The 27,459-nt window shown below is 46.9% G+C and overlaps 4 protein-coding genes and 1 long non-coding RNA gene across 10 annotated transcripts; 2 read left to right on the top strand and 3 right to left on the bottom strand.

Moving 5' to 3' along the window:
• Positions 1-6,591, bottom strand: LOC112343001 (aspartic proteinase A1-like). Its single transcript, XM_024665751.1, has 13 exons — positions 6,235-6,591; positions 6,028-6,088; positions 5,867-5,961; positions 5,697-5,809; positions 5,433-5,644; positions 5,312-5,376; positions 5,151-5,264; positions 5,047-5,102; positions 4,852-4,993; positions 4,663-4,782; positions 4,492-4,580; positions 4,281-4,356; positions 1-111 (listed from the first exon to the last, which is right to left on the bottom strand). Exons 1-13 carry the CDS (start codon positions 6,574-6,576, stop codon positions 103-105), a joined length of 1,494 nt encoding a protein of 497 aa, XP_024521519.1. The 5' UTR covers positions 6,577-6,591; the 3' UTR covers positions 1-102.
• Positions 43-2,344, bottom strand: LOC9650260 (aspartic proteinase oryzasin-1). The gene is made up of 12 exons (XM_024665750.1): positions 1,956-2,344; positions 1,828-1,888; positions 1,673-1,767; positions 1,504-1,616; positions 1,240-1,451; positions 1,119-1,183; positions 957-1,070; positions 853-908; positions 641-788; positions 452-571; positions 281-369; positions 43-187 (listed from the first exon to the last, which is right to left on the bottom strand). The coding sequence occupies exons 1-12, from the start codon at positions 2,313-2,315 to the stop codon at positions 103-105; spliced, it is 1,518 nt and encodes a 505-aa protein (XP_024521518.1). The 5' UTR covers positions 2,316-2,344; the 3' UTR covers positions 43-102.
• LOC9650261 (ATP-dependent zinc metalloprotease FTSH 12, chloroplastic) lies at positions 2,421-23,976 on the top strand. Of its 5 annotated transcripts, none has more exons than XM_024665745.1 (19): positions 2,421-2,947; positions 3,014-3,192; positions 3,252-3,424; positions 3,477-3,754; positions 3,808-3,865; positions 21,272-21,291; positions 21,338-21,565; positions 21,623-21,763; positions 21,811-21,978; positions 22,034-22,146; positions 22,199-22,415; positions 22,462-22,533; positions 22,587-22,706; positions 22,764-23,054; positions 23,107-23,223; positions 23,277-23,351; positions 23,407-23,514; positions 23,568-23,654; positions 23,708-23,872. In XM_024665745.1, the coding sequence occupies exons 1-19, from the start codon at positions 2,447-2,449 to the stop codon at positions 23,783-23,785; spliced, it is 3,024 nt and encodes a 1,007-aa protein (XP_024521513.1). In that variant the 5' UTR covers positions 2,421-2,446; the 3' UTR covers positions 23,786-23,872. The 5 variants fall into 5 exon arrangements, with proteins under 5 accessions (XP_024521513.1, XP_024521515.1, XP_024521512.1 ...); XM_024665747.1 differs by having other exon boundaries at positions 3,252-3,415; XM_024665744.1 differs by lacking the exons at positions 2,421-2,947; positions 3,014-3,192; positions 3,252-3,424; positions 3,477-3,754; positions 3,808-3,865 and adding exons at positions 19,833-20,355; positions 20,422-20,600; positions 20,658-20,830; positions 20,883-21,160 and having other exon boundaries at positions 21,214-21,291; positions 23,708-23,791; positions 23,861-23,976.
• On the bottom strand, positions 23,819-26,643 carry LOC9650223 (probable Xaa-Pro aminopeptidase P). 2 transcript variants are annotated; one of them, XM_002992023.2, is made up of 16 exons: positions 26,501-26,641; positions 26,381-26,444; positions 26,166-26,305; positions 25,825-26,109; positions 25,652-25,774; positions 25,383-25,601; positions 25,233-25,319; positions 25,100-25,167; positions 24,984-25,050; positions 24,793-24,927; positions 24,670-24,750; positions 24,565-24,619; positions 24,405-24,509; positions 24,274-24,345; positions 24,094-24,218; positions 23,831-24,037 (listed from the first exon to the last, which is right to left on the bottom strand). In XM_002992023.2, the coding sequence occupies exons 1-16, from the start codon at positions 26,588-26,590 to the stop codon at positions 23,882-23,884; spliced, it is 1,872 nt and encodes a 623-aa protein (XP_002992069.1). In that variant the 5' UTR covers positions 26,591-26,641; the 3' UTR covers positions 23,831-23,881. The 2 variants fall into 2 exon arrangements, with proteins under 2 accessions (XP_024521517.1, XP_002992069.1); XM_024665749.1 differs by having other exon boundaries at positions 23,819-24,218; positions 26,501-26,643.
• On the top strand, positions 24,006-24,277 carry LOC112343004. Its single transcript, XR_002991147.1, has 2 exons — positions 24,006-24,117; positions 24,181-24,277. It is a non-coding gene; the product is annotated as an uncharacterized LOC112343004 (long non-coding RNA).
• Positions 26,644-27,459: the final 816 nt, after the last annotated feature.

Consider the following 27,459-nt stretch of genomic DNA (forward strand, 5'->3'; position numbering starts at 1 on the left):
TTTTCTCTGGTCGCTATCTAGCCGTCCATCTGGTACCCTATGGACGGCGACATCTTTGTATAAAGCTTATAGCATATTTAATACGACTAAGAACACTTTTTTTCAGACTGCCTTGGCGAAACCAATGCGTTTGTTCCCGAAATCAAACACCGTATGGTATACCCCCATGAACACATCACCGAGAATCCTGTTGATCCAACAAAAACAAACGGTTTAGAAAGAAGTACTAGAGCTACAGCAAATCAAAGGGGAGAGAGAGAGAGAGAGAGAGAGAGAGTACCAGATTGGGCCGGCTGGAGGAGGGACGTCCATTCCTGTAAAGCCACTAAGGCACTGCGCCGCTGCTCCCTCTCCAACTTGCAAGATGTACTGACGAGAGAGAAGAAAGTGAGAGTCAGCAGCAAGAACACAAATGGACGACGGCATGAGACTGGCGTCACGCATCCATCACCTGTTTAGGCGTCAGCTCGAACGTTTGATTTGCGATGGTGAATGAGACGTTCGGGAGGGAGGAGATTTTCGCGCACTCAACAACGGACTGGCCATTCGGGCTCGGCAACCGTTCGCATAGCTGCAAAACACGAAGTAATCGAAACCATCGCAGCAGGAAGGTTGTTAGCTATGGTTTCCGCATAAATACCTGATTGAGGTAGTCCTCAATTTGTTGCTTGGTACGGTTTTGCCTGAGCTGGTTCTGGACCCAAACAACAGCCATCTCGCAGACGGAGCAAAGCACGTCGTCTCCAACCTTTTGATTTTCCTTGTCCAGCACACTCGCAATATGTGGGCTGCAGAAGAGAGGAAGGAACTGGTCAGCAACAGTTTCAAGGAGAAATTGAAAATGGCATGTACTTGTCATTACGAAGAGTGCAGACCCCAGCTTGAGCACATACTTTGTCGGGCGTCACCTACGAGACAAGACAGTCATGAGTAAAAAGAGGCCAAAGCTTACTAACCTGCGCAAGAAGAAGTTCCACAATCAAGTCACCATACTGAGTAACGACCATCTTACACTCCTCGCTGACGAGCCCCGTAGCCCCGATAGCTTGGTTGATTTGAGCCACAATACCCTGTCAAAACAACAACTGTTAGATGACTGCTTTTGGCTTGTAACATACCGTAGGACCAGCAAGCAGTGAAGTTCCAGAATCTGCAATTGCAGCACATCCTTTAGCACAGAACCCTGCAAACATGAAACCATTAAGAACTAGTGCATATAGCAAGCCATTATGATATAACCTGTGCTCTGGCCATCCACAGCCACATCTCCCATGTTGAACTGCCAGTATCCCTCTCTGGTAACTGGTGTATAAACATGTTTTCCCTTAAACCGATCCTTGTTGACTCCACCGAACACGATTTCACCGCCGTCCTCCTCATCCGAGGCATCGCGATTCAGCCAGAAAGAGAAGACTGGTTGCGATATCAGTTTCTGGGCCAGCATATTATACCTGCAATAAAGCTCCACTAGAAAATGACGAAGTAAAGTAACTCTTCACATACCAGACGGGAGTAACCTGTCCCTTGGAAATCGCTTTGAATCCAAGTCCAAGGATGCCATCAAACTTGGCAAAGAGGAAAACAAGCCCAGGCTCACTTGTTGATTCCGCAAATGTCTACAACAAGCATAGCAAAAGCTATATAGCGATCTAAGATCGATAACTTCGCAAACCTGATCTTTAACCACGACGTCACCAATGGTCACATAATCCGTGCTCAAAAATCCAGCCATCTGCCCAGTTCCATACTGGATAGCAATCGAAGTACCTACGAGCCATAGATTGGATTAGAGATTAGAAGAAAAAAAAAAGGTAGAACTAGTTATACCATCGGGCTTGTAAGTACTCGATTTCCTGGACTTGTAGCGATGGTGCAACCAGCACGCTGGCTATAGAAGACAAAAACAATAAAGTCAACTTAGGATCACTTCCAAGAGAAGAAACCTTTGGACTTACAGAGAAAATGCACCGCGAGGAAGGCACCCACAAATTGGAGCTCCCAGTGTCGAAGATAACCGTGAACACCTGTGGCGGGCTGCCAATCCCAATCTCACCATAGTACTGCGCGTCGAGATAGTTCCTGAGCGGCTCGATATCCGGGACGCTGCCGTTCTTGGTGAGCGAATTCGCGTCGCGCACATTGTGGAAGCCAAGAGCGTGTGCTTTGCGAGGGACGGACTTCACAGCTAACCTCAGGCGCTCGGCCGTGAGCGGCCTCTTCTTGAGCGGCACGACCTCCACCGCCGTGACGGCGATCAAGCACGACAAGCCCCACACCGCGAGAAGGAGCGCCCCGGAAACCCTAGCTCCCGCCATAGCGATATCTCAAAGCTCCGCTTCCTCGTTCTTATATATTCCCCATTAGCAGCAACGTGGATAGTCCGGAGAATATACCTCTTAATAATCGCCGAGCATCTATCTAGCATAAGCCCTAAACCCCGAGAGCAATGCAAGCTCTCGGCTATGGCGCCTCTCACTCTAGAGCATCCCCGACATTCCATCTCCCGGCGCCAGTGCTAGGTCGACCTTGCGGTACTGATTTTGTGGATAGATCGTTTGGCAGCGACGTCCAGAGGATAAATGCAGGCTCTAGGAGTAGATTTCGAGCTCGCCCTAGCGCGCAGCTGAGTAGTGACGACCAATCGGTGCCGGAGGGGTCGTCGAATCGAAGGCTGCGAGCCGCGCTGAGCAGATATTACAGGAATTTTGTCCAGGATCTAAAGGCCGAGGCTGGGGTGGATGTAGAGAACATTAAGGAGGTCGTGACTGCTCGGTACAAGGAATTACGCGAGAATGCCTCTCATGTCTTTGACAGAGCGGCGTCAACAGCGCAAGACGCTAGAGGAAGATTGGAAGTCGCTAGAAACGAAGGTGATGAGCTGCTCGAGGATTTCAGGCTTAAGGTATGGCCTCGAATCGTAGCCTGGCACCACTGGGAGCGATGGAAGGTATGATTTTTCTAGCAGATTGATGTTGATTCTCAAACCAGTATTGTTTTTGGGTTTGTTTCTCAGAAGTTGGATGCTCAACACATTGGAGCGCTTGTTCTGTACCTTCTCCTGGTCATTGGTTCCTTCCGAGGTCTCTACGTAGCGGCAACCACACCTCATCTAAGCCAAAGAGAGGCCAAGGAATTGACTGAAGCGTACTTAGAGGCCACGATTCCAGAACCAACGTTGGAAAACGTTCGCAAGTAAGCTAGATTTGTCTCGAAGACGTCTTTTGATGGATCTGTTGTTTTGTTTGGAATAGACTGGAGAAGTTTCAATGGCGAGAAAATATGCCTGGCGGTGTTCGCGTACGAAAGCATCTACTGCAACCCGATGGGAGTTATCGTCACGATCCTTCGTTCGTTGGAGAGCACGCGTGGGACGATGATAGCAATGAAGCGGCGGCAGCGCAAGAATTGAACAAAGGTGCCGAAGGTCACGAAAACCGATATTTCGATTCCCTCCTGATCTCCTTCCTTCGTTTCAGATACTGGAACCAACGAGAAGCTTACGTGGAGAGAAAGACTGACGAAACTAGAGGACATGCTTGAAAAAGAAAGCATCAAGGAAGACACTGATGCGTTAACAAGCAAGTATGTTGTCCTCCTGGACAGCGAGGAGATGGCCAAGGATATTGCTGAGAAAAAAGAAGAGCCGGTTATTCCTCCGCAATATGGGAGGGGTTTCTGGGCTGCCAGAAGGTGGTGGAAATACAGGCCGAAGATGCCGTACTTCGATTTTTTTGAGAAAGTGGAGAGAATGGAGGTAAGCATTAGCAAGGAAAGGATTGTTCTATAATGCTCCTGGGATTTTTGCAGGTTCAAAGTGCCGTATTTAGCCAAGACCGGACTCGGTTGTTCGTGACAATGAAAGAAGGAATGAAAGAATCTAAACGGCGACCATCCCAAAATTGGTCGATCGCTCCCCTCCCCTTATTAACAAGGAAAGGAAGAAGGGGAGGAGGAGCTGACCGTGCGCTAGCGACTGGTTGCCACGGACGAGAATGGATGATCCTGGGGAGTATTCTATGGCGATTCTCTGCGGCTCACAGATGGGCGAAGATCTCCGGAAAGAGAATGTGGATGCTCCCCTGCTAAGCCATGCACGCGCAGGGGGAAGAAAGAGAGCCGCGAGCGTCCTTCCCCTAATCAGACAAAATGGCTCTATTCTTTGCCGGCAGCTCGGCACCGTCGGATGCCGGATCTAGCGGTCCTAACAAGCAACGGCGATAAGGCTCGTACCCGCAAAGCTTATAGCATATTTAATACGATTAAGAGTCTTTTCAGACTGCCTTGGCGAAACCAATGCGTTTGTTCCCGAAATCAAACACCGTATGGTATACCCCCATGAACACATCACCGAGAATCCTGATCCAACAAAACCAAACGTTTTAGAAAGAAGTACTAGAGCTACAGCAAATCAAAGGGGAGAGAGAGAGAGAGCTAAAGCTACAGTGAAAAATGAATATGAGAGAGAGAGAGAGAGAGAGAGAGAGAGAGTACCAGAGTGGGCCGGCTGGAGGAGCGACGTCCATTCCTGTAAAGCCACTAATGCACTGCGCCGCTGCTCCCTCTCCAACTTGCAAGATGTACTGCCGAGAGAGAAGAGAGTGAGAGTCAGCAGCAAGAACACAAATGGACGTCGGCATGAGACTGGCGTCACGCATCCATCACCTGTTTAGGCGTCAGCTCGAACATTTGATTTGCGATGGTGAATGAGACGTTCGGGAGGGAGGAGATTTTCGCGCAGTCAACAAAGGACTGGCCATTCGGGCTCGGCAACCGTTCGCATAGCTGCAAAACACGAAGTCATTAGAATCATCGGAGCAGGAAGGTTGTTAGCTATGGTTTCCACATAAATACCTGATTGAGGTCAATCTGTTGCTTGGTAGGGTTTTGCCTGAGCTGGTTCTGGACCGAAACAACGGCCATCTCGCAGACGGAGCAAAGCACGTCGTCTCCAACCTTTTGACTTTCCTTGTCCAGCACACTCGCAATATGTGGGCTGCAGGAACTGGTCAGCAACAGTATCAAGGAGAAATTGAAAATGACATGTACTTGTCATTACGAAGAGTGCAGACCCCAGCTTGAGCACATACTTTGTCGGGCGTCACCTACGGGACAAGACAGTCATGAGTAAAAAGAGGCCAAAGCTTACTAACCTGTGCAAGAAGAAGTTCCACAATCAAGTCACCATACTGAGTAACGACCATCTTACACTCCTCGCTGACGAGCCCCGTAGCCCCGATAGCTTGGTTGATTTGAGCCACAATACTCTGTCAAAACAACAACTGTAGATGACTGCTTTTGGCTTGTAACATACCGTAGGACCAACAAGCAGTGAAGTTCCAGAATCTGCAATTGCAGCACATCCTTTAGCACAGAACCCTGCAAACATGAAACCATTAAGAACTAGTGCATATAGCAAGCCATTATGATATAACCTGTGCTCTGGCCATCCACAACCACATCTCCCATGTTGAACTGCCAGTATCCCTCTCTGGTAACTGGTGTATAAACATGTTTTCCCTTAAACCGATCCTTGTTGACTCCACCGAACACGATTTCACCGCCGTCCTCCTCATCCGAGGCATCGCGATTCAGCCAGAAAGAGAAGACTGGTTGCGATATCAGTTTCTGGGCTAGCATATTATACCTACAATAAAGATCCAGTAGAAAATGACAAAGTAAAGTGACTCTTCACATACCAGACGGGAGTAACCTGTCCCATGGAAATCGCTTTGAATCCAAGTCCAAGAATGCCATCAAACTTGGCAAAGAGGAAAACAAGCCCAGGCTCACTTGTTGATTCCGCAAATGTCTACAACAGGCATAGCAAAAGGTATATAGCGATCGTAAGATCGATAACTTTGCAAACCTGATCTTTAACCACGACGTCACCAATGGTCACATAATCCGTGCTCAAAAATCCAGCCATCTGCCCAGTCCCATACTGGATAGCAATCGAAGCATCTACGAGCCATAGATTGGATTAGACTCTACAGAAAAAAAGAAAAAAAAAAGTAGAACTAGTTATACCATCAGGCTTGTAAGTACTCGATTTCCTGGACTTGTAGCGACGGTGCAACCAGCACGCTGGCTATAGAAGACAAAAACAGTAAAAGACAATAATAACACCAAACCAAGCGCTAGAAGCAAAACTACTAGTCAGTCGAGACTCCAGGTAAAAAAATAATTCCAGTCAAACTAAGGATCACTTTCAAGACAAGAAACCTTTGGACTTACAGAGAAAATGCATCGCGAGGAAGGCACCCACAAATTGGAGCTCCCAGTGTCGAAGATAACCGTGAACACCTGCGGCGGGCTGCCAATCCCAATCTCACCATAGTACTGCGCGTCGAGATAGTTCCTGAGCGGCTCGATATCCGTGAGCGAATTCGCGCCGTGCACATTGTGGAAGCCAAGAGCGTGTGCTTTGCGAGGGACGGACTTCACAGCTAGCCTCAGGCGCTCGGCCGTGAGCGGCCTCTTCTTGAGCGGCACGACCTCCACCGCCGTGACCGCGATCAAGCACGACAAGCCCCATACCACGAGAAGGAGTGCGCCAGAAACCTTAGCTCCCGCCATAGCGATATCTCAAAGCTCCGGTTCCTCGTTGTTATATATTCCCCACTAGCAGCACGTGCTGTAGCGGTCAATACGTAAAACAAAGTGAGGCGGGACAATGACATGGACGGCAGGAAAAATGGTTTGTGGGCGATGGAACCTCTTGGGAGGCACTAGCAGGGGCAAGAAGAAGGGGTTGCAGGAGCTAGGGCAGAGGGGGAGGATTGGGAATGACACGATGAGCAAAGGTGATCAAGATTTGAGCACAATAATGGCTATCCTGGGCTTAGCCATGTCCATTTTAGAGTTAGTTTTTTTGAGGAGGTAATGATAATAAAGTTATGAAAGGAGAATTTTTAATTCTACCACTATTAAATCTTTGTTGTTGCAAAAATGTATTAAAAATATAATAGAAAAACAATTAAAAAAAATACCTTGGCTCGATGAATTGAAGTTAATTTGCATTGCAAACATATTTAGAATGTGAGGGCCAAATATACGGCTACAATGCTGTATATTAATATTAGCGTAGTGGGATTTTGGTAGTTATCGGATTAGTTTCAATCCGGACCACTCGTTTTTGTATATAAGTTAAGGTTTTTGGGCTAATTGATATGTACATTTTTGTATTCTTTTTCCATATTCCAAGAACTCACATTAGTGGAGGTGAGGGGCACTTTTAATTGTCTTTGAGGAGTGCTTGAATTTGGGATTTTGGTTTAAATCTAACTTTTGCATTGTGTAAATTTAGCTTTTTCCATTTCCTTTCTTTTATTCTTCCCTTTTAGGATTTTAGTTTAGATCTAACTTTTTGCATTGTCTAGATCTCCCATTTCTTTCTCACTTTTTGTTGTTTCTCTTCTTTTGCTCTTTCTTTGTCCGTCTTCATAGTAGATCAGCGATCTCCTCCTTTAACTCTAGAGCAACAATTGGTCCAATTGCTTGATGCTATGCGCTTGCAATTGAACAATTAAACTCAATTGATGGCGGCATTCATGGCACGTGGTCCAACTCCTCCTGCTTTTGGTGCCAATCCTCGCGTTTGGCCGGATTTCTTTCGTGGGAATCCTAGGGATGATATGTACTATTAGTTCGATCACTTCATGGTGATTGTTACATATCATTCTTGGGATGATGCTCAACGTTTGCGTGAGTTTCCCACGTGTCTCCAAGGGACGGCATTGCAGTGGTACAATGGATTAAGCGCGGCCACTCGTGGGGATTGGAGTGTTCTTCCGGACGTCTTTAAACGCGCCTTCGGTCATGCCGACGATTATGATTATGCCTTCCAACAATTGCATCGTCTTCGCCAAAGGCCATATGAGTCGGTGATGCAATTTGGCATTCATTTCCAAAGTCTTTTGCTTCGTGCGAAGCCCAATATGTCGGAGCGGATCAAGCTAAGAATGTTGTGGCCAGCACTTCATCAAGATCTTGTTGGACTTGTGCATGCACTTGCTCCTGCCACCCTTGACGATGCTCTTCGCTTGGCACAACGTTTGAGACGTCGCCTCTTCCACTTCTCGTTGCACGTCCTTCAGCTCCACTTCTTATGAGTGATGATCTTGTTCCAATGGAGGTTGATGCTACTGCTACTCGAGTCCAAGGACAAGGGCAAGGACGTGGTCATGGCCGTGATGTTCATTGCTAGGCATGTGATGAAGTTGGTCATACTTATCGGCGTTGTTAGCACTTTCTAGATTGGCGACCTCTAATTCCTGGGTGGAGACCTTGGCATCAGCAACGTCCCATTGGTGCTACTGCAGTGGAAGGTTTGGACACCATGGTGCATCCGGGAAACGAGGAGTCATGTGAGTAACTGAGGGACCTTGTGCGAATAAGTTAGTGACCCCTCCATCTTTCTTTCAGGAGTATCATCAAGGGGTTCAGTTGGCACCGGTTCATCCAGTGTTTACTTTCCAAGCTCGTTTTTATAACAAGAGGTCTTCTATTATTCTCTCTGTGTTGGTTGATACAGATTTGAGTTTATCTTCTATTGCTCGACATGTTGCCACACGTTGTCGTCTACACTTGCGTCGTGCGGTGGACCCAATTTTCATTCTTTATGGCAACGGCCGTACACATGCATGTCCACGAGATGAGGCGGACCTGGTTGTGTGTGTGGGCAATCTCAAGCTTGAGCTGCAGTCGTTACAGGTGGTGCCGAATCAAGCTTTTGACCTCATTCTTAGTATGGATTGATTGCAGCATAATCATGCCACGTGTGACTTTGAGGCTTCTCCCCCTTGTCTCATACTTCCTTATGTTTCATCCATTCCTCTCGCTTCCGTACTTTTTCGTCCCTCTACTTCTACCTCTTCTTCCATTGCTTTTGTTCCCCCACTATTTCTTCCTATGTTTCCATCTTGTTCTGCTCTTCCTTTTTCCGATCCCTCCGACGATCTTTGTGTTGCAGCTGTTGATTGGCTCATGAAGGAGTATTCTAATCTCTTTGAATTTGACCTATCATCTGGGGTCAAGATTGCCACATGTCATCCCATTTTAACTGGGGATGCTCGTCCAATCAAGGTTCCTGTTTGTCGTCGGTCACCCAAGGAGATCAAGATTTTACGTGCAAACGTCAAAGAGATGTTGGAGAAGGGTGTTATTCAGAAGTTGTGGAGTCCTTCGGCATGTGAATTTCATCTTGTGACGAAGCCTGATGAGAGTATTTGTTTCTGCATTGACTATCGTCCGTTAAATGAAGTGACGATCCCGGATGTGTACCCTTTTCCTCACACTGTTGATCTCTTGGATTGTTTAGGGTGAAGTCGTTGGTTCACCAAGCTAAATCTTGCTTCTGGGTACTAGCAAGTACCAATGGCCAAAGAAGATATTTCTAAGATTGTTTTTCGTACATCATTTGGTTTGTACGAGTTCTTGGTGATGCTGTTTGGTTTGAATAATGCTCCAGCAATTTTCTAGCAGATGATGGACAAGGTTCTTTGTGATATGCCAAAGGTGACTGCTGACTTCATTGATGATGTCTTGATTCACTCAGAGGGGACGTGGGAGGAGCACATTTGTGATGTGTGTAAAGTGTTGTATTGGCTACGGGATGTTGGTTTAAAGCTGAAGCGGTCGAAGTGCGTGTTTGGGTCCAAGGACACAACTTATCTTGGGTATCGTATTTTTCGTGAGGGTTTGCAAGTTGATCCTGAAAAACTTGTAGCTGTTCTAAAGTTCCCTACTCCAAAGTGTGTGAATGATGTGCAGCGCTTCCTGGGCAGGGTGCAGTATCTCAATCATTTTGTGGATCATTTTCTGATCGCACTACACCGTTGTGAGCATTGCTGAAGTTATCAACATCATTTTTCATCTGGTCTTTAGATTGTAAGCGGGCATTTATGGATCTCAAAGAGCTGTTGACGACTCTTCCGATTTTGGCATATCCTGACTACACTCAACCTTTTATTTTGCGTGTGGATGCTTCTAATATTGGTTTTGGAAGTGTGTTAATGCAAGAAAGTCGGAGTGTGCCTAGTCAGCGTCATCCCATTGCATATATAAGCCGTACGTTACAACCAGCAGAGGTGAACTACTCCACAACAGAGAAGGAGTGTTTAACGGTAATTTGGGGTTTTGAGAAACTTCATGCATATCTACATAGTTCTCATATGTTACTTGAAGGTGATTATGCTGCTGTTACTTCATTATTGAAGAGGAAGAACCTGGTTGGACGTACTATTCGGTGGGATTTGAAGCTTCAGATATATGATTTTGATGTTATTCATCACCCAGGGAGTTTTATGGCTAATGCTGATGCCCTTTCTCGAGCTCCTCTTCCTTCTCCACTCTCTTCTCATATTTCTGATGAGCCAATTGTTCCAACATCTGTGGATTTTCTAGACAAGGATTTTGTGCCATCGGCAGTTGCTGTCCTTGACATTCAGTGTCCATAAGGCGCAGAGCAAGATCAACCTTTTCTTGATGAGGTTCGCGATGCTCAAAAGATTGAGTTATGGATTCGAAGGCTTCGAGATGCGTTTGAGAATCCTATATCACTTGCTAATGATTTACCTTTCTGGCATTTACATTCTCAATATCACCTTGAAGATGGCCTTTTTCATTTTGTGGGGATGGATCCTAATGATCATTTACGGCTGGTGGTGCCTTCTGTCTTTATTCTGCGGTTTCTCCATGCCTACCATGATTCTCTTATCGTCGTGTGATCGAGAAGCTACGCAGGTCTTTTTATTGGCCGGAGATGTGACGTGATGTTATCTGGTATGTGCGTAGCTGTGTTTAGTGCCAAACTCGTAATACTCCCCCTTGTACTACAGAAGGACGGTTGGAGTCAGTTGCAATTTCCTATTCGTTTGAGTTGGTGGAGTTTGATCTTATGGGACCTTTTCTACGGTCGACTGCTGGCAATGAGTATGTTATTATTGCTTCTGACTACTTGACTCGTTGGGTGGAAGTTGGTGCTCTTGCTAGCGCCTCTGCAACTACTGTTGGATACTTCCTTCTCAATTAGGTGGTGTTCCAGCATTCTTGTCCAGAGCGGATTCTTTCGGATAATGGTCATGTATTTATGGCTGAGGCATTTCATGTTTTGATGTCTCGGTTGGGGATACACCACACTTTCACGAGTGCTTATCATCCACAATCAGACGGTCTGGTGGAACGGCTCATTTGGACATTCAAGGGGATGATTGCAAAGTATGTGAACTTTCAGCATTTAGATTCGGATGGTTATTTGCCATCTCTTCGGTATGTATATGTCATAGGGGTATAGAGTTATGTTGGTGCTTCACCATATAAACTTTTATATGGTCATGATCCAATATTACCAACGGAGCTGGGTTTACCTTCACAATTGCTATGAGCTCCCGATGCTAGGTCATGGGATTAATATTTGACGAGCATTCTTCCATTTGTCCAAGCAGAGTCTGCCGAACACTTGGGTCGCATACAAGTGGCACAGCAACAGCGCTACAACTCCCATCATCGTCCACCTGCAGAGTACAAAATGGATGATTTGGTGTTAGTCCGTTTTCCCCATCTTACAATACGTGGTTTATTTAAGGGGCTCCTTGCGCAGTGGAAAGGACCATACCGGTGTAAGCGACTAATTTTTCCATTCTACTTTAGTCACTTAACCACACCTCCGACTAATTGGAGGACTCTCACTCACAACCTCCATAAGTCCTATTTCAAACTTGGGCTTGCTAGCCCCGAGAATAGCATCCCCGCCACCCAACCTTTGCACTTGGTCCAAGTGCTCCACGTGACCGATCCCATGACCGACACTCCAAGGTACCACCAACATATCAGCCCGTTATGCTAAGGCCATGCCCATTCACCTTGGTCACACCGGTGGTTTGACACCACCTCCATCACAGTCCCGTCCCTCAAAGACTGGGCCATCTATTCATGAGTGATCATCCCAGATCCACTCCTTAGCATCCTTAGGATGCCGACAAACATGGGGAATAGCCTTCCCCCAATGTCCCTTTTCTGGTCCCCACCAAGTCCCTTTACTGTCCATGGCCGTGTTCACCAACACTACCACTGGATCGAGGCCCACAGGCCCGACCACTAAGTCCCACGGTCCTCTGGGACTTCCTCACCACACGACTGTGTCCTTGGTCACTACCCCAGAGGACTGCTCCTCTTCCTTTCCACAGTCTGGGCCTTTGGGACAACATTTCGGAACACCGTGGCCTTACGCGAGCCACATGGGTACTCTCCCCACCTTTCGCCTTTAGGTGCTCTAGCCATGGGCTTAGAGCAAGGTTCTGTTAAGCCACGCCTGGTATCCAAGTAGGTAGTGCCACCCACACTTGAACTGGGAGCATCGGCCAGTCAATCTCCCGGGGGAACTAGAGCCGGCTCTTGAACACTTCACCAAGCTACCCCGCTTGTCGGTCCGTATTCACTCTAGTCTTGGACTTCCCAGTGGTCAGTTCATCACCCAACACTGGGTCTAGCCTTCCTGGGCCAAACTGGCCTTTCCTGGCCAAACTGGCTCCATTGCAGTCCTCCCCCTTACTATACGTTTGGAGCTCACGAAACCCCCCAGAATCTGGGAGACGAACGCTTTCGGCTTTCACCCTCTCAGACTCAAACTCGGACTCGAACTCGGACTCGGACTCGGGCTCTGTCTCGGCCTTTGCCTCAGTCTCGACCTCGGACTCCATCTCAGGTCCTTCTCGAACTCCATCTCGGATTCCATCTCGGGTCCATCTCGGACTCCGTCTCGGTCCATCTCGGACTCCATCTCGGACTCCATCTCGGACTCCACTTTGGACTCCATCTTGGACTCCATCTCGGACTCCACCTCGGACTCCACCTCGGTCCATCTCGGACTCCATCTCGGACTCCGTCTCGGACTCCATCTCGGACTCCACTTCGGACTCCATCTCGGACTCCATCTCGGTCCATCTCGGACTCCATTTCGGACTTCGTCTCGGTCCATCTCGGACTCCATCTCGGACTCCACTTCAAACTCCATCTCGGACTCCATCTCAGACTCCACTTCGGACTCCATCTCGGACTCCGTCTTGTGTTGGTCCTTTTGGGGTCCCTTTTTGGAGCCTCGCTTATTGTTCGCTTTGTGCTTGTTCCTCAAGCACTTTGTTGGGAGTTCCACTCCCGCTCTCGACCTTCCAAGTCGGAGCTTTTAGTCCAAATGGGTCACACTCGTTTGGCTTTTGCTTCAGCCACTACCACGTGGCACCCTTTCCAGCTCCACTTTGGGGCCTAGGGATTTTGTGTCTCACAACTCCACCACCCATAGACAAAGTTCGATGTCCTCATCGAACGGTAAACCCTTTTATAAAGTAACACTTGCAGGTATTACCATTCCCATCCTTGGCACCCGGCCAATATTTGTCTATGGTTTGACCTCGAAGGCTCACCATGCCTTGTCCATCCTCTAAGGAGGATAGTCTCTCCAACTTAGAGACTGATTGGACCACTTGTGGTGGTTCTTTCCGTTTATTGGTTTAGTTCTCGCTAAACCCGTTAGAGACACCCTCTCTAACTCAATTCCACTACTCATTCTTGAGTAGTCACAGATTCCATTGATCTACCTTTGCACTTTGAAACGTTTAGTTTTGACTTCTTGAAGTCAATTTCCTAGGTGTCTCCGACACTTTGCCTTGCACATTTTGTGCAACTCCACTTCCCCTCCTAGGAAGTTCTCTACTCGAGGGCACCCTTATCCTCTTTTCTATTTTTGTGCCCCCATTGGCATTACGTTCCATTTATCATTATTTGTGCTAGGGCTGTCCACGGCCTTATCTTTTGGCTACTTAGTTGCTCCCTCACTTGGAGCCTTTCCTTTGCCAAATTGGAACACTTGGGAATCCATCCTTGAAAGTCCACTTCTTTTTCCGTAATCCATTAGCATCAACCACATTAGTGTTCCTTGGCTAACTTTGCCACTTGGATTCTTTCCAATGGATTCCACGGCCCTATCTTGGGCACTCATCTTTTGCTCCTATCCTTGGATTGTTGCACCAAGCAACATAGGATCATTACCTCCCTCCTTGAGGTATTCTTTTGGTTCCATAGCAAAGGATCTGCTTTGCCCAGACTAGGGTGTTCACCCTTAGTAAGTCTCCCCAACTGTTCTAGGCTCTCTTCCTAGCCCAACCTTGTGACCCACCCATGGGCCTGTCTCTGGAGACTATTTTCTTGAACTCATAATACCATTGTATTGTAGTAGTTCATTTCCCTTAGGTGTCTTTCCCACTTAGTCACCTTGACCAAGCCACACCTTTATCAATAGTTCAAATCAACATTTTGAACTAGGAATCATATTCCTTAACCCAAACAAAGACCTTATCCTTGTTTAGCCATAAGATCACCTAGTGATCTCATCTTGACCCCTTAATAGGTCTACCAATAGGAATTAGGTCTTCTAGACCTTACTAAGTTGTTGACTATGACCCCGGGGGCATCCCCCACACTTGGCGGTGCGCCCAAGCTAGCCCTTCCAGCCAAGGATCTATAGCAACTGAGACTGGGTGTCCCCATCTCATTCACCATGTCCTTGGTGCCTTTTGCACCAAAGTGTTCAAGTTAGATATGCCGAACTTTCACTATAAGCAATTTAACCGTGCATCACGACTCCGGGGCATCCCCCGCTTGGCGGTGTGCCCAAGCCAATCTCCTCATTAAGAGTCTATGACCACCAAAATATGAGTGTCCTCATATTCCAAACCATCACCACGCCCTAGCGATTTGGGACTCGAACCCAAGCACTAGAGGGTCGGGACTCGAACCCAACCTCCGTATATGCATCTACGGACGGCATCACCCAGGATGCCTGGCGTGACTCCACACGCCGGTGCACCAACTTATACTCAAAGCGCGCTATAGATCACAGTTTAGGAACCTAATTCCTCCACACTGCCAAGTCCTCTCATATGACAAGTCTGTGATCATGCATGGACTCCTCCATGCTTGGCCCCATGGCCCACCCCTTTTGAAGTTATCACCTTCAACTAGGGTATTTGTTCCCCTGACTTGCCAATCTCGCTTTGGCAAGCCCTCCAACCACTGTAACATGGTTCTTGCACAAGCGTGAAAGCCCTTGATCATCGACTTTCATTCAAAGCCCTCTCTTTGAACACTCGGGAACTACTTCCCTACCCTTGATAGCCTTGCTTCATGGCAAGCTTCAAGACCGCGCTTTTGCTACGCCACTCTGATTTCGCGCGTTCCTTGAACCATTTACACTTGGCCTTTCTAGGTACTAAGCTACCTAGAATCATCTTTGGGAACCTTGAAGGAACTCTATCCTAAGGCCTCCCTTTTTGCAAGCTTTCCAATTACCATATAGTCTAACATGGACAATTCCATATTTTAGACTCTCCATGGCATCACGGTTGCTAGCGGCAACACCCTCGAGCCCCCACTTGATTCTCCACTCCCAGCTGGCATAACCAACCTTGGTTATGCCTTTCGATTCCTATGGTTCGGTTCTACCCCCTTACTTCTTGCTTTTGGCTTCACACATTTCCTTTGGTCATTCTCCTCCAGACCAGGAGGATAGCTTTGCACTTTCTATCATGCCTTAGCAAGTATTCTTAAGGATGAACCTACCCGATAGCCTAGGGAGTGGTTCCTCATTCCATGTATGCTCACCCTATAATCCCACACACCGAGATTACGTTGTTGCTTATGGGCCTTTACATGCCCATCGCTAGCCTTGCCAAAATTCCATTTTTGGCTTTGTCCAATTCGAGTAGACAGTCTTCTCTTGTCTCCGCCACCTTGGACATTTGGATAGCACCTTCTATCCATCATTCGCTAGGGACTTAGTCCCTTGGGCCTTATCTATTGCCCTCGCGACATCAAACACCACCTCCTAATGTTCTAGAGTGTTCGGGTGTTCCAATGATAGCTTCCTTGACAATGAGTATTTCCTTTCATGACATTGACTTACTATATCGCAACATAAGCAACTTATCCCCCATAAGGGTATATCCAACTTCCTTATGCCATTAAGAAGGCTTGGGTAGCTACCTTCTACCCGTTTAACCAATTATTTTGTAACTCTTGCTTAGTTGCCTCATAGTTGTCAAGTCCTACAACTCATTGCTGGTGCTTCCACACCTCCATCATTATCTGGGTCACCACACTCCAACTGCATGCTCTACAACTTAGGCTATGCCATTCCCATTTCCATTGGGATTCCTTTGGCAAGGGGTTCTCATGAACCCACCAACATAGCCTCAAGGTATCACACTTTGGCACATTTGGTGTCTCCACACCATCGGCTCCACGAGCCTACTTCTATAACACTTCTTCTTTGTGTCTAAGTCTTTGCCAAGACCAATACCACTCTTTCTCATGCCAACCATCCGTTAGCACTGCACCATAAAGGTCACACACAACTTTGTTTCAAAGTTGTTTTCTTTTGGGAACACCCTTCCCACGACTTTAGCATGGTACATTTTGCCATCGATGAGATACCCTTTGTTCTCATCCTTGGATCCTATGATCCCCCCCATCCTTCGTAGGGTACCACACACCTCAATCCAAATGCTTCCATCAATCCTTTAGGATTATTCCTTGACTCTATTGGAGTCATCCAGCTTTTTGGACTTTGTCATCCGACGACCCATGAGGTCCTACCTTTGAGGTGCCAGCTCACTAGAATACAACTTCTTGTATTCAGGTCCTACTCACAAGGACCATCTTTGCAAGTGTTACTCTGACACTTGATTTGTTCTCTTGGGGCAACCTTTTGCCTCTTAGGACCACTTGTCCATGTGATGAGAATACCAACTCATCCTCTAAGTACATCCCCAACTCCTTAAGTTGTTCTAGCATTTATCAAGGGTAACCTCAGTTAACATTTTGAGGACTTGTGTCCTCTCCTATATTTGACCTCCCATGGTCATCAATTCCGGTCTCAAAGTTATGAGCATCGGCCTCAACTATATAAGGGTAATCTTGTGACTCCTTTATTATTTTGGAGTCTACATCTTTCCTGTGATCCCAATTATAGTTGTTTACCACAACTACGTTAGCCCGTTTGCTGCGTCAAACGCTCATCTGGATCACATCCTCAGCTCTCTGAGGAAACCTTATACTGTTCCCAAGATCCCAAAATCGTTCTATTATTGGCCCTTTTCTATCCACCACATCGTGCCCAAGTTCACGCATGAATTTGAGTGGAGAGCCATGTCCTCTCGACATGCTACTCCTCAAGGATAGGCCACTCCTAGGACCTTCCAATGCCAACATCAATGGTGATATACTTGAGCACCAATAAAAGTTAGACTAAGGAACAGCCCCGATACCAAGTTGTAAGTGACTAATTTTTCCATTCTACTTTAGTCACTTAACCACACCTCCGACCAATTAGAGGAGTCTCACTCACAACCTCTATAAGTCCTATTTCAAACTTGGGCTTGCTAGCCCCGAGAATGGCATCCCCGCCACCCAACCTTTGCACTTGGTCCAAGTGCTCCACGTGACCGATCCCATGACCGACACTCCAAGGTACCACCAACATATCAGCCCGTTATGCTAAGGCCATGCCCATTCACCTTGGTCACACCGGTGGTCTGACACCACCTCCACCACAGTCCCGTCCCTCAAAGACTGGGCTATCCGTTCATGAGTGATCATCCCAGATCCACTCCTTAGCATCCTTAGGATGCCGACAAACATGGGGAATAGCCTTCCCCCAATGTCCCTTTCCTGGTCCCCACCAAGTCCCTTTACTGTCCATGGCCGTGTTCACCAACACTACCACTGGATCGAGGCCCACAGGCCCGACCACTAAGTCCCACAGTCCTCTAGGCCTTCCTCACAACACAACTGTGTCCTTGGTCACTACCCCAGAGGACTGCTCCTCTTCCTTTCCACAGTCTGGGCCTTTGGGACAACATTTCGGAACACCGTGGCCTTACGTGAGCCACATGGGTACTCTCCCCACCTTTCGCCTTTAGGTGCTCTAGCCATGGGCTTAGAGCGAGGTTCCGTTAAGCCACGCCTGGTATCCAAGTAGGTAGTGCCACCCACACTTGGACTGGGAGCATCGGCCAGTCGATCTCCCGGGGGAACTAGAGCCGGCTCTTGAACACTTCACCAAGCTACCCCGCTTGTCGGTCCGTATTCACTCTAGTCTTGGACTTCCCAGTGGTCAGTTCATCACCCAACACTGGGTCTAGCCTTCCTGGGCCAAACTGGCCTTTCCTGGCCAAACTAGCTCCACTACAGTCCTCCCCCTTACTATACTTTTGGAGCTCACGAAACCCCCCAGGGTCTGGGAGACGAACGCTTTGGGCTTTCACCCTCTTAGACTCAAACTCGGACTCGGACTCGGACTCGGACTCGGACTCGGACTCGGACTCGGACTTGGACTCGGACTCCGGCTCGGTCTCGGCCTTCGCCTCGGTCTCAGTCTCGGTCCCGGTCTTGGTCTCGGTCTCGGTCCCGGTCTCGGTCTCGGTCTCGGTCCCGGTCTCAGTCTCGACCTCGGACTCCATCTCGGGTCCTTCTCGGACTCCATCTCGGATTCCATCTCGGGTCCATCTCGGACTCCGTCTCGGTCCATCTCAGACTCCATCTCGGACTCCACTTCGGACTCCATCTCGGACTCCACTTCAGACTCCATCTCGAACTCCATCTCGGACTCCACCTCGGACTCCATCTCGGACTCCGTCTTGTGTTGGTCCTTTTGGGGTCCCTTTTTGGAGCCTCACTTATTGTTCGCTTTGTGCTTGTTCCTCAAGCACTTTGTTGGGAGTTCCACTCCCACTCTTGACCTTCCAAGTCGGAGCTTTTAGTCCAAATGGGTCACGCTCGTTTGGCTTTCGCTTCAGCCACTACCACATGGCACCCTTTCCAGCTCCACTTTGGGGCCTAGGGATTTTGTGTCTCACAATCGGGTGTTACGGTAAGTTGGACCGCAAGTTTATGAGGTTCACCATGATGTCCAGCAAGCTGATCCTTCAAAGATTGTGCATGTGCAACAGTTGAAACACTTTATACAAAGGGATCAAGAGCAATTAATACCCTTTACAAATCCACCAATGCCTCCTCCTGATGTTCCTCTAAATCCCGGCCTGTCTACAAGAGAACCTTGATGGCCTTTCATTATTTTGAGAGGAGGGGATGATGTGAGGGCCAAGTGTACGGCTATGATGCCATATACTAATATTAGCATAATGGGATTTTGGTAGCCGTCGGATTGGTTTCAATTTGGACCACTTGCTCCTGTATATAAACTAAGGTTTTTGGGCTAATTGATATGCACATTTCTGTATTCCCTTTCCATATTCCAAGCACTCACAAGAATAAATTTAATCATTAGATTGAATGTAATAATGTTAAATTAAAAACCATTGCAAAATTTTACTAAATAAAAAAAGAAAAACCAAAGAGAAAATGAAAAGTACCAAAATCATAACTACATGTTCATAGATCCCATGTTAACATTAAAAGAAAAACCCTCTCCTTTTTAGACATTAAGAAAAAACTAGTAAAATTTTAGAACTACAAAATTTCATACTTACATAAGTTTAAATTATTAATGAATTAGAATAAGAGTTAAATTGCAACTATAAACAAAATGAGGGTGAGTAATTCTTCCTTTTTTGCAAATTTCTTTCTCAAATCATTAAAAAATCCCTTCTAAAAATACATAATAGCAAAAATAAAATGGGCAAAATTTTTAAATAATGTGCTATGTAAAATTATTTTATTTATGTATTTTACTAGGCATCCCCCATTTTGGGTGGGCTAGGGTTTAATTGAATAGTCTGGAGAATATACCTCGTAATTATTCGCCGAGCATCTATCTAGCATAAGCCCTAAACCCCGAGAGCAATGCAAGCTCTCGGCTATGGCGCCTCTCACTCTAGAGCATCCCCGAGATTCCATCTCCCGGCGCCAGTGCTAGGTCGACCTTGCGGTACTGATTTTGTGGATAGATCGTTTGGCAGCGACGTCCAGAGGATAAATGCAGGCTCTAGGAGTAGATTTCGAGCTCGCCCTAGCGCGCAGCTGAGTAGTGACGACCAATCGGTGCCGGAGGGGTCGTCGAATCGAAGGCTGCGAGCCGCGCTGAGCAGATATTACAGGAATTTTGTCCAGGATCTAAAGGCCGAGGCTGGGGTGGATGTAGAGAACATTAAGGAGGTCGTGACTGCTCGGTACAAGGAATTACGCGAGAATGCCTCTCATGTCTTTGACAGAGCGGCGTCAACAGCGCAAGACGCTAGAGGAAGATTGGAAGTCGCTAGAAACGAAGGTGATGAGCTGCTCGAGGATTTCAGGCTTAAGGTATGGCCTCGAATCGTAGCCTGGCACCACTGGGAGCGATGGAAGGTATGATTTTTCTAGCAGATTGATGTTGATTCTCAAACCAGTATTGTTTTTGGGTTTGTTTCTCAGAAGTTGGATGCTCAACACATTGGAGCGCTTGTTCTGTACCTTCTCCTGGTAATTGGTTCCTTCCGAGGTCTCTACGTAGCGGCAACCACACCTCGGCTAAGCAAAAGAGAGGCCAAGGAATTGACTGAGGCGTACTTGGAGGCCACGATTCCAGAACCAACGTTGGAAAACGTTCGCAAGTAAGCTAGATTTGTCTCGAAGATGTCCTTTGATGGATGTTGTATCGTTTGAAATAGGCTGGAGAAGTTTCAATGGCGAGAAAATATGCCTGGCGGTGTTCGCGTACGAAAGCATCTACTGCAACCCGATGGGAGTTATCGTCACGATCCTTCGTTCGTTGGAGAGCACGCTTGGGACGATGATAGCAATGAAGCAGCGGCAGCGCAAGAATTGAACAAAGGTGCCGAAGGTCACGAAAACCGATATTTCGATTCCCTCCTGATCTCCTTCCTTCGTTTCAGATACTGGAACCAACGAGAAGCTTACGTGGAGAGAAAGACTGACGAAACTAGAGGACATGCTTGAAAAAGAAAGCATCAAGGAAGACACTGATGCGTTAACAAGCAAGTATGTTGTCCTCCTGGACAGCGAGGAGATGGCCAAGGATATTGCTGAGAAAAAAGAAGAGCCGGTTATTCCTCCGCAATATGGGAGGGGTTTCTGGGCTGCCAGAAGGTGGTGGAAATACAGGCCGAAGATGCCTTACTTCGATTTTTTTGAGAAAGTGGAGAGAATGGAGGTAAGCATTAGCAAGGAAAGGATTGTTCTATAATGCTCCTGGGATTTTTGCAGGTTCAAAGTGCCGTATTTAGCCAAGACCGGACTCGGTTGTTCGTGACAATGAAAGAAGGATTTCCTTCCGAGTTTGTGGTAAATATCAGCATTTAGCTATTCTCCTGAAACAGCCACATTGCAGGTAGATGCTCCAGCAGATCCTTATCTAAATGACGCGCTGCAAAGGTTTCAGGTGGAAGTGGATACAATTCCTGAGAGCGGGTTACGTAACATACTGCGTGCCTACGCTATTCTTCTCCCGTGTTTTTTCATTGCTTTGAAGCTGGACAATACAATTTTCAACATCCGGCGAAATGCATCTGAAAAGATCGTGGACCTTATCAAAATGAAATCATCAAGCATCGTTCTGGTATGGTTTAAACTCGAAACTTCAATTTCTTGGAATTATTCCTGAAAATTTGGACAGCCAGAACAAGCTGAAGAAGCCGGCTTCCCATCTTTCGATGATGTGATAGTAAGCCACACAGTGTGGAGGGTGGTGGAGGAAATCGGTAACTACTTGAGCGATCCAATGCGATATTATGATAAATTTTGTTTCATTCCTCGGGTAAGCAACGATAACATGTGTCTGTGTAATGTTTTTAAGTCGTGCAGGGTATTCTGATACATGGGCCTCCGGGTACTGGCAAGACTCATATCGCAAGGGCAATGGCGAGGGAACTTCAGCTCCCATTCATATTTGCCTCAGGCTCAGAGTTTGGAGATTCTGAAATCCCCGGTCCTAAAAAAGTGTTCGACCTCTTTTTTACTGCCAGGGCCAATGCAAGTATCCTTTCATTGCTGATGCGATTGAAGTAATTGACGTGTAAGTTCTCAGGCACCTTCGATCGTCTTTATCGATGAGATTGATGCATTGGCGGGAAAGCAAGTCGATGAGGATCCGAGGAGGCTGAAAACTTTCAAACAACTTATAAAGGAGCTAGATGGCCTGTAAGGACCGATATCAGTATCTAAATGCTTACGTTTCATATCCTTGAGACAGGGAGATCGACACGGAAGTACACAGATTTGCTCCGCGGCAGGCATTTATTTTGATATGTGCAACAAACCGTCGAGACGATCTGCACGAAGCATTTCTACAGCGTCAACGAATCGATCGCGAGATTCATGTGGGATTGCCCAAAGAAGCAGAGAGGCTGAGAATCTTCAAAGTACACACTGCAAAATACAAGCTAGCCGATGACGTAGACTTTGAAAAGGTAGCACGTCTCAGATTCTTATTGTCTGTCACTTACGCTTACGCAGGTTGTATACCGCACCAGAGGGTTTTCAGGGGCCGATCTCAAAAACTTTGCGAACGAGATTTTTGTTTACGCGGTACGCTTTTTTGTTTCTGATGTGCTGCTCTTCACCTGGTCCTGGTTTTGCAGAAGCAAAAAGGTCGCGCATACATTCAGCAAAGTGATCTTTTAGATGTTTTGGAGAAACAGCTGTTTGAAGGAATAGGCATGACAGTTACTCAGGAACAACAGAAAGAGTCGGAACTAAAGGTCAGTGTGAAATAATTCTTTAGTTTCTACTTGCACTAAGATCTTTTCAATTGTCAGGTGAAGGCGGAAACAAAAAGGCTACTGGCAGCTCATGAAGCTGGCCATGTTCTGCTAGCGCATCTTTTCCCTCGTTTCGATTGGCATGCGTTTACGCATTTGTTGCCTGGAGGCGCAGAGTCCTCGCTGTCCGTGTTTTACCCCTCAGAAGACATGCTTGAGTACGGTGGAACAATCGGATATTTCGAGGCCCAGATGATAGTGGCTCATGGGGGTCGTGGAGCAGAGATTCTCTTGCTTGGCGACAACATCACTGATGGATGGACTGACGACCTCGAAAAGATATCTGCGGTAATTGTGCTTCAAAATGCTCTATCTACTTCATTGAAAAATTTCTTTCCAGCTTGCAAGGGAATGTGCCGTGCACCCGGAAAATCGAAACCTAGGACTTTTGCAAGTAGCAAGGAAACCGCTTCCACCGCGTCCACGTCCTCGACCAGAAGAGCTCTACCCAATGACGGTACGTATTGTCTGTTTCCTAAGTTATCTTATGTGAGAATGCTGTTTGGACAGTGGAATCATCCCCGCTCCATCGTGATTCCGATGACCCTCGAGGTTTCAGAACTTGTAGGCAGAGAAATCCAAATGGTGAGTGATGACGAAACTTTTATTTCAAACCTTTCAAGCATTTGGTGCTTGGCAGTTTATCGACGACACAGAAAAGATGGCCATGAAGGCGTTGCAAAACAATAGACACATCCTGGAGAGGCTAGCCCGTGAACTGGAGCTAAACATAAAAATGACGGGAGATGTAAGTTTCCTGGATTCGTTTTTGCTTGAATTCTTGACATGTTGCGAGCACAGGAAATCAAGGACATCGTGCATTCTATGAACCCGGTTTTACTGCCTGACATAGGCGGCCCACCTGATTTCTCGAAGGCTGTACCGATTGTAAGTTAATGACCCCGGATGGACTGCACGTTTCTAAGCTATTTTTCGTGCAGGATCCAACTCCTGAGGAGATCCGTGACGGCTACTACCGGGATCTGGATGTCTATGCAGATCGATTACATCGTTGCTAGACCAAGGTTCGTCTTCTACTTCTCGACTTTGCGTAGAATCAAATCAACACCAAATTGCATCTTAAAACTTGGAAGGTTATTAAGTCCGCTAAGAATCTATAGAGGCTGTGTTGCATCAAGGAGCCACTCCGAATGAACACCAGACAAATGAGGTCCCAGCTTCTCTCGGCAGCCAACATGGTACTCGTTGACCCATGCAATCTCTTCAGGTGACAGTAGCGACATGTCGATGAGCTTCCTCTGGAAAGGGACCTGAAAGACAGGAGGAAAGGATAAGAGCTGGAGATCTCATGAAGAACACTCCATACCCAAGTGATGTGCTCGAAACAGAGGTAGCCTTTGTCTGAGAAATTATGTGCTGTTTGAGCTTCCTTGACAATGAGAACGTTTTCCAGTCGCACTCCAAACTTGCCATCTTCGTAGTATCCCGGCTCTGTGGAAGAGAAGCTCTTAGACGGTTGTGGTTTCTTATGTTAGCAAATACTTACCGTCCGTTACGGTCATGGAAGCTTGCAATGGGACGTTTCGAGCCTGTGGCTTAAAGCTAATAAGATGAGGTCCTGTGCGAAGAATGCAAGTAAAACATTAGCTTGAAGAAAATCGCCATGGTAAGCGTTACCTTCGTGAACATTAAGATAGGAGCCAACACCGTGGCCTGTCCCATGTCGATAGTCCAGTCCACTTTTCCATAGTGGAACCCGTGCCAATACGTCCAAAGCATGGCCTACAAACACATAAACATCAGGATTTGTTCGAACTAGTAACCGAATGCTAGATACCAGTTGTTCCATTTGGAAAAATGGCCGAATCCAACGCGATGTGTCCTTTTAAAACCTGGTAGCGAGATCATGAGAAGAAAAACAGAGAAGATGCGAGACACTAACCTGGGTATAGCAAGCCTTTTCATGCGGCGAAGGCTTGCCAAAATGCACGGTACGGGTGATATCTGTTGTTCCATCCAAGTACTAAAAGAAACTTGTCAAGACGTGGAAACGAGAACGTTATACCTGTCCTCCAGAGTCGCAGAGATAAATCGAGTCCGGGTCAAGCTCGGCACAGCTCTCGGGTTTTGCAGCGTAGTGAATGACAGCAGCGTTTGCTCCCACCGAGGAGATGGTTTCAAAGCTCAGTCCTCTGAAATGCTGACAGATCGAACACAATAAGATCACTAACTAAAAGACCATAGCACACATCGAACCTTTTGCGTCGAACGAAATTCTTCGAGCTTGTCACTTACAGAAATTTCTGTCAATTTCTCCACCTCTCTGAAAACAGAAGAGTTTGGCCGAGTGAAGTCAAGCACGTGAGACTTACGGTGATTTGCGTTTGAGAGATGTTTTTGTTTCTAGGAAGTAACCAGGGGCACCATAAATTTCCTGCATCTGTCCTAGAAACAAACACGATTTAGAGAAAAAAAAAACATAGCGAAAGCATTTTTCTCTTAGACCTGGTTATCAAGCCAAGCGAAGAAAGACACCACTGCAACTCCGTCACGAACATGAGAGTTTCGAAGACCCTCAAGCTCTGCAGGATGCTGCACCCATGTTGTAGCTCAAATAACTCTGTTTTCTGGAAAAATAAATAAAATTTCTCTGACCTTCAAAGCTTTGGACAGAGCTATTGGCGATTGCTGCAACAACATTTCGTCGGCTGGAATGTCGGGGTACAGCTTGAGAGGGCAGGAGTTCGGGTCTATCCATATTAGACCTTTCCCATCAATTACTTCTTCGGGACAGGAAACTAACGCATCAAGGTCCTGTACAACCTCCTCGTAGTCTTTGATCACCACTTGGTTTTCCGTCAAAAATCTCTCAACCTGTAGAAATATATCAGCAAAAGGAACAAAAGAGATAGACGAAATGATACCTCCGCAGTTATTTTGTGCTTATCAACATAATAGAACGCAGAATCGAGAGTGACAATCGCATAGGCATGGACAACAGGATTGTACATGACATCGGAGCCTCTCAAATTAAAAAGCCAAGCAACCTACAGCAACGGAACAAAAAAGATGAATTTTTGTGAGAAGACGAAGGTACCTCGTCAAGTGTCGAAACAACGAGAGCAAAGGCTCTCTCCTGAGAAAGTTTCCCACGAATATCAGCAAGCTTCTCTGCAACACTCCGCCCGGCAAACTCGAGCGGCTGGATGGTCACAGGAGAAACCGGTTGCGCGGGACGGTCCTTCCAGATCTCGTCGACAAGGTTGCGCTCGGTCTTCACCAGCTCAATTCCTTTCTTAGCGAACGCCTCCCTCCACCTCTTTGCATTAGAGACGGAGACACACCAAGCGTCCACTCCAACGGAAGCATTGCTTTCCAGGTTCTGAAACAAAGAGCGTGGCATCAAAGCTCTTTCCAAGATCTCCATGAAGAACTCACATCGGCCAGCCAGCTTTCCACGACTGGATCCTCTCCAATTCGCATCAGCTTCCACCGCTCGCTGAGCTGCTGCGTGGCCTGAAGGAAGTAGCGGCCATCGGTCCACAGCAATGCCTCGTTCTTGGTAATGACGGCCAGGCCTGTGTAGAAAAAAGGAAAATCCAATCCACGCGAGTGTTTGATTGGAAACAAGTGGAAATCGAGATCACTCTTACCGGCGCTGCCGCTGAATCCCGACACGAATTCCCGCCGCTTGTCCCTGTCCGCGACGTACTCGCTCTGGAGAATGAAAAGGACGATTGAAGAAGAATGCGAAGAGAATCGAGAGAGCCGACCTGGTGAGCGTCCTCGGATGGAACGATGAGTGCGTCCAGGGGCGGATCGCGGGACGCCATGAGCGGCCGGAGCGCGTCCAACGGATCCATCACCGCAAACCCACCCTAAACCCAGGGTTCACTTTCCAGCCGTATATTCTTGTAGATTATAAACTATAGCTGTGATCGCACAATAGCTCGTTCATGACAAGAACTTAGACCAAACTACACAACACCCGAATCTGGTAAGATGATTTGTGTTCGTAGTTTTGGTGTAGGTTTTTTTGTAGTGCCACATTATCATTGCTTCCAGAAAGGCACATTTTCCCCTTTGTATGTTTGTTTGACCGTGTCACTGCGTTGTTTGAGCACAAGTATGGCATTTGACACTTATTTTCAGTTGTTTATTATCCAGTTCGTTGAATATCAAGAATTTTGGTAAGAACAAATACTTGATGAACCTACTATATGAACTAATTTGTAGAATCCTTAAGGGTTTTGGCTAAAATAATAGTGTTTAGTGTTATGGGTGATTACTGAAATGAAAAAAAAAAGTTTATAACCAAAAATTAACATGGTTGGCTTTCAGCTCACGAAACAAATATCTTCTTGTTGATTCGGAAGAGGGACACATCACCTATATATTGCCAGGGTTGAGCTGAAGACACTATGCTATTCCTGATAGTGAAGTGCGGGGCGTAGGCTTTTGGATGAAACGTGATGTGATCCCCTGACGTTACGAGGGTACAATCGTCTCTACCCAACATGCTAACATATGAGATGACCTCAAGCTCTTCTCCTTGTGTCATGTATGCATAACCCTTGTTAAAATCACTGTAACGCCACCGATTACTGAAGAGGCCAAATAATGAGTACAACCATGTTCTCTTCTGGAAGACGTAGAGCTTCATGAACTTAGTCAAGTGGAAAAAAGCTTGATCATACCCTCGGTATAATGGAGTTCTAAAAAAGTCGATGAG

This window comes from Selaginella moellendorffii, unplaced genomic scaffold, assembly GCF_000143415.4.
Source record: "Selaginella moellendorffii unplaced genomic scaffold, v1.0 SELMOscaffold_127, whole genome shotgun sequence".
Taxonomy (NCBI): domain Eukaryota; kingdom Viridiplantae; phylum Streptophyta; class Lycopodiopsida; order Selaginellales; family Selaginellaceae; genus Selaginella; species Selaginella moellendorffii.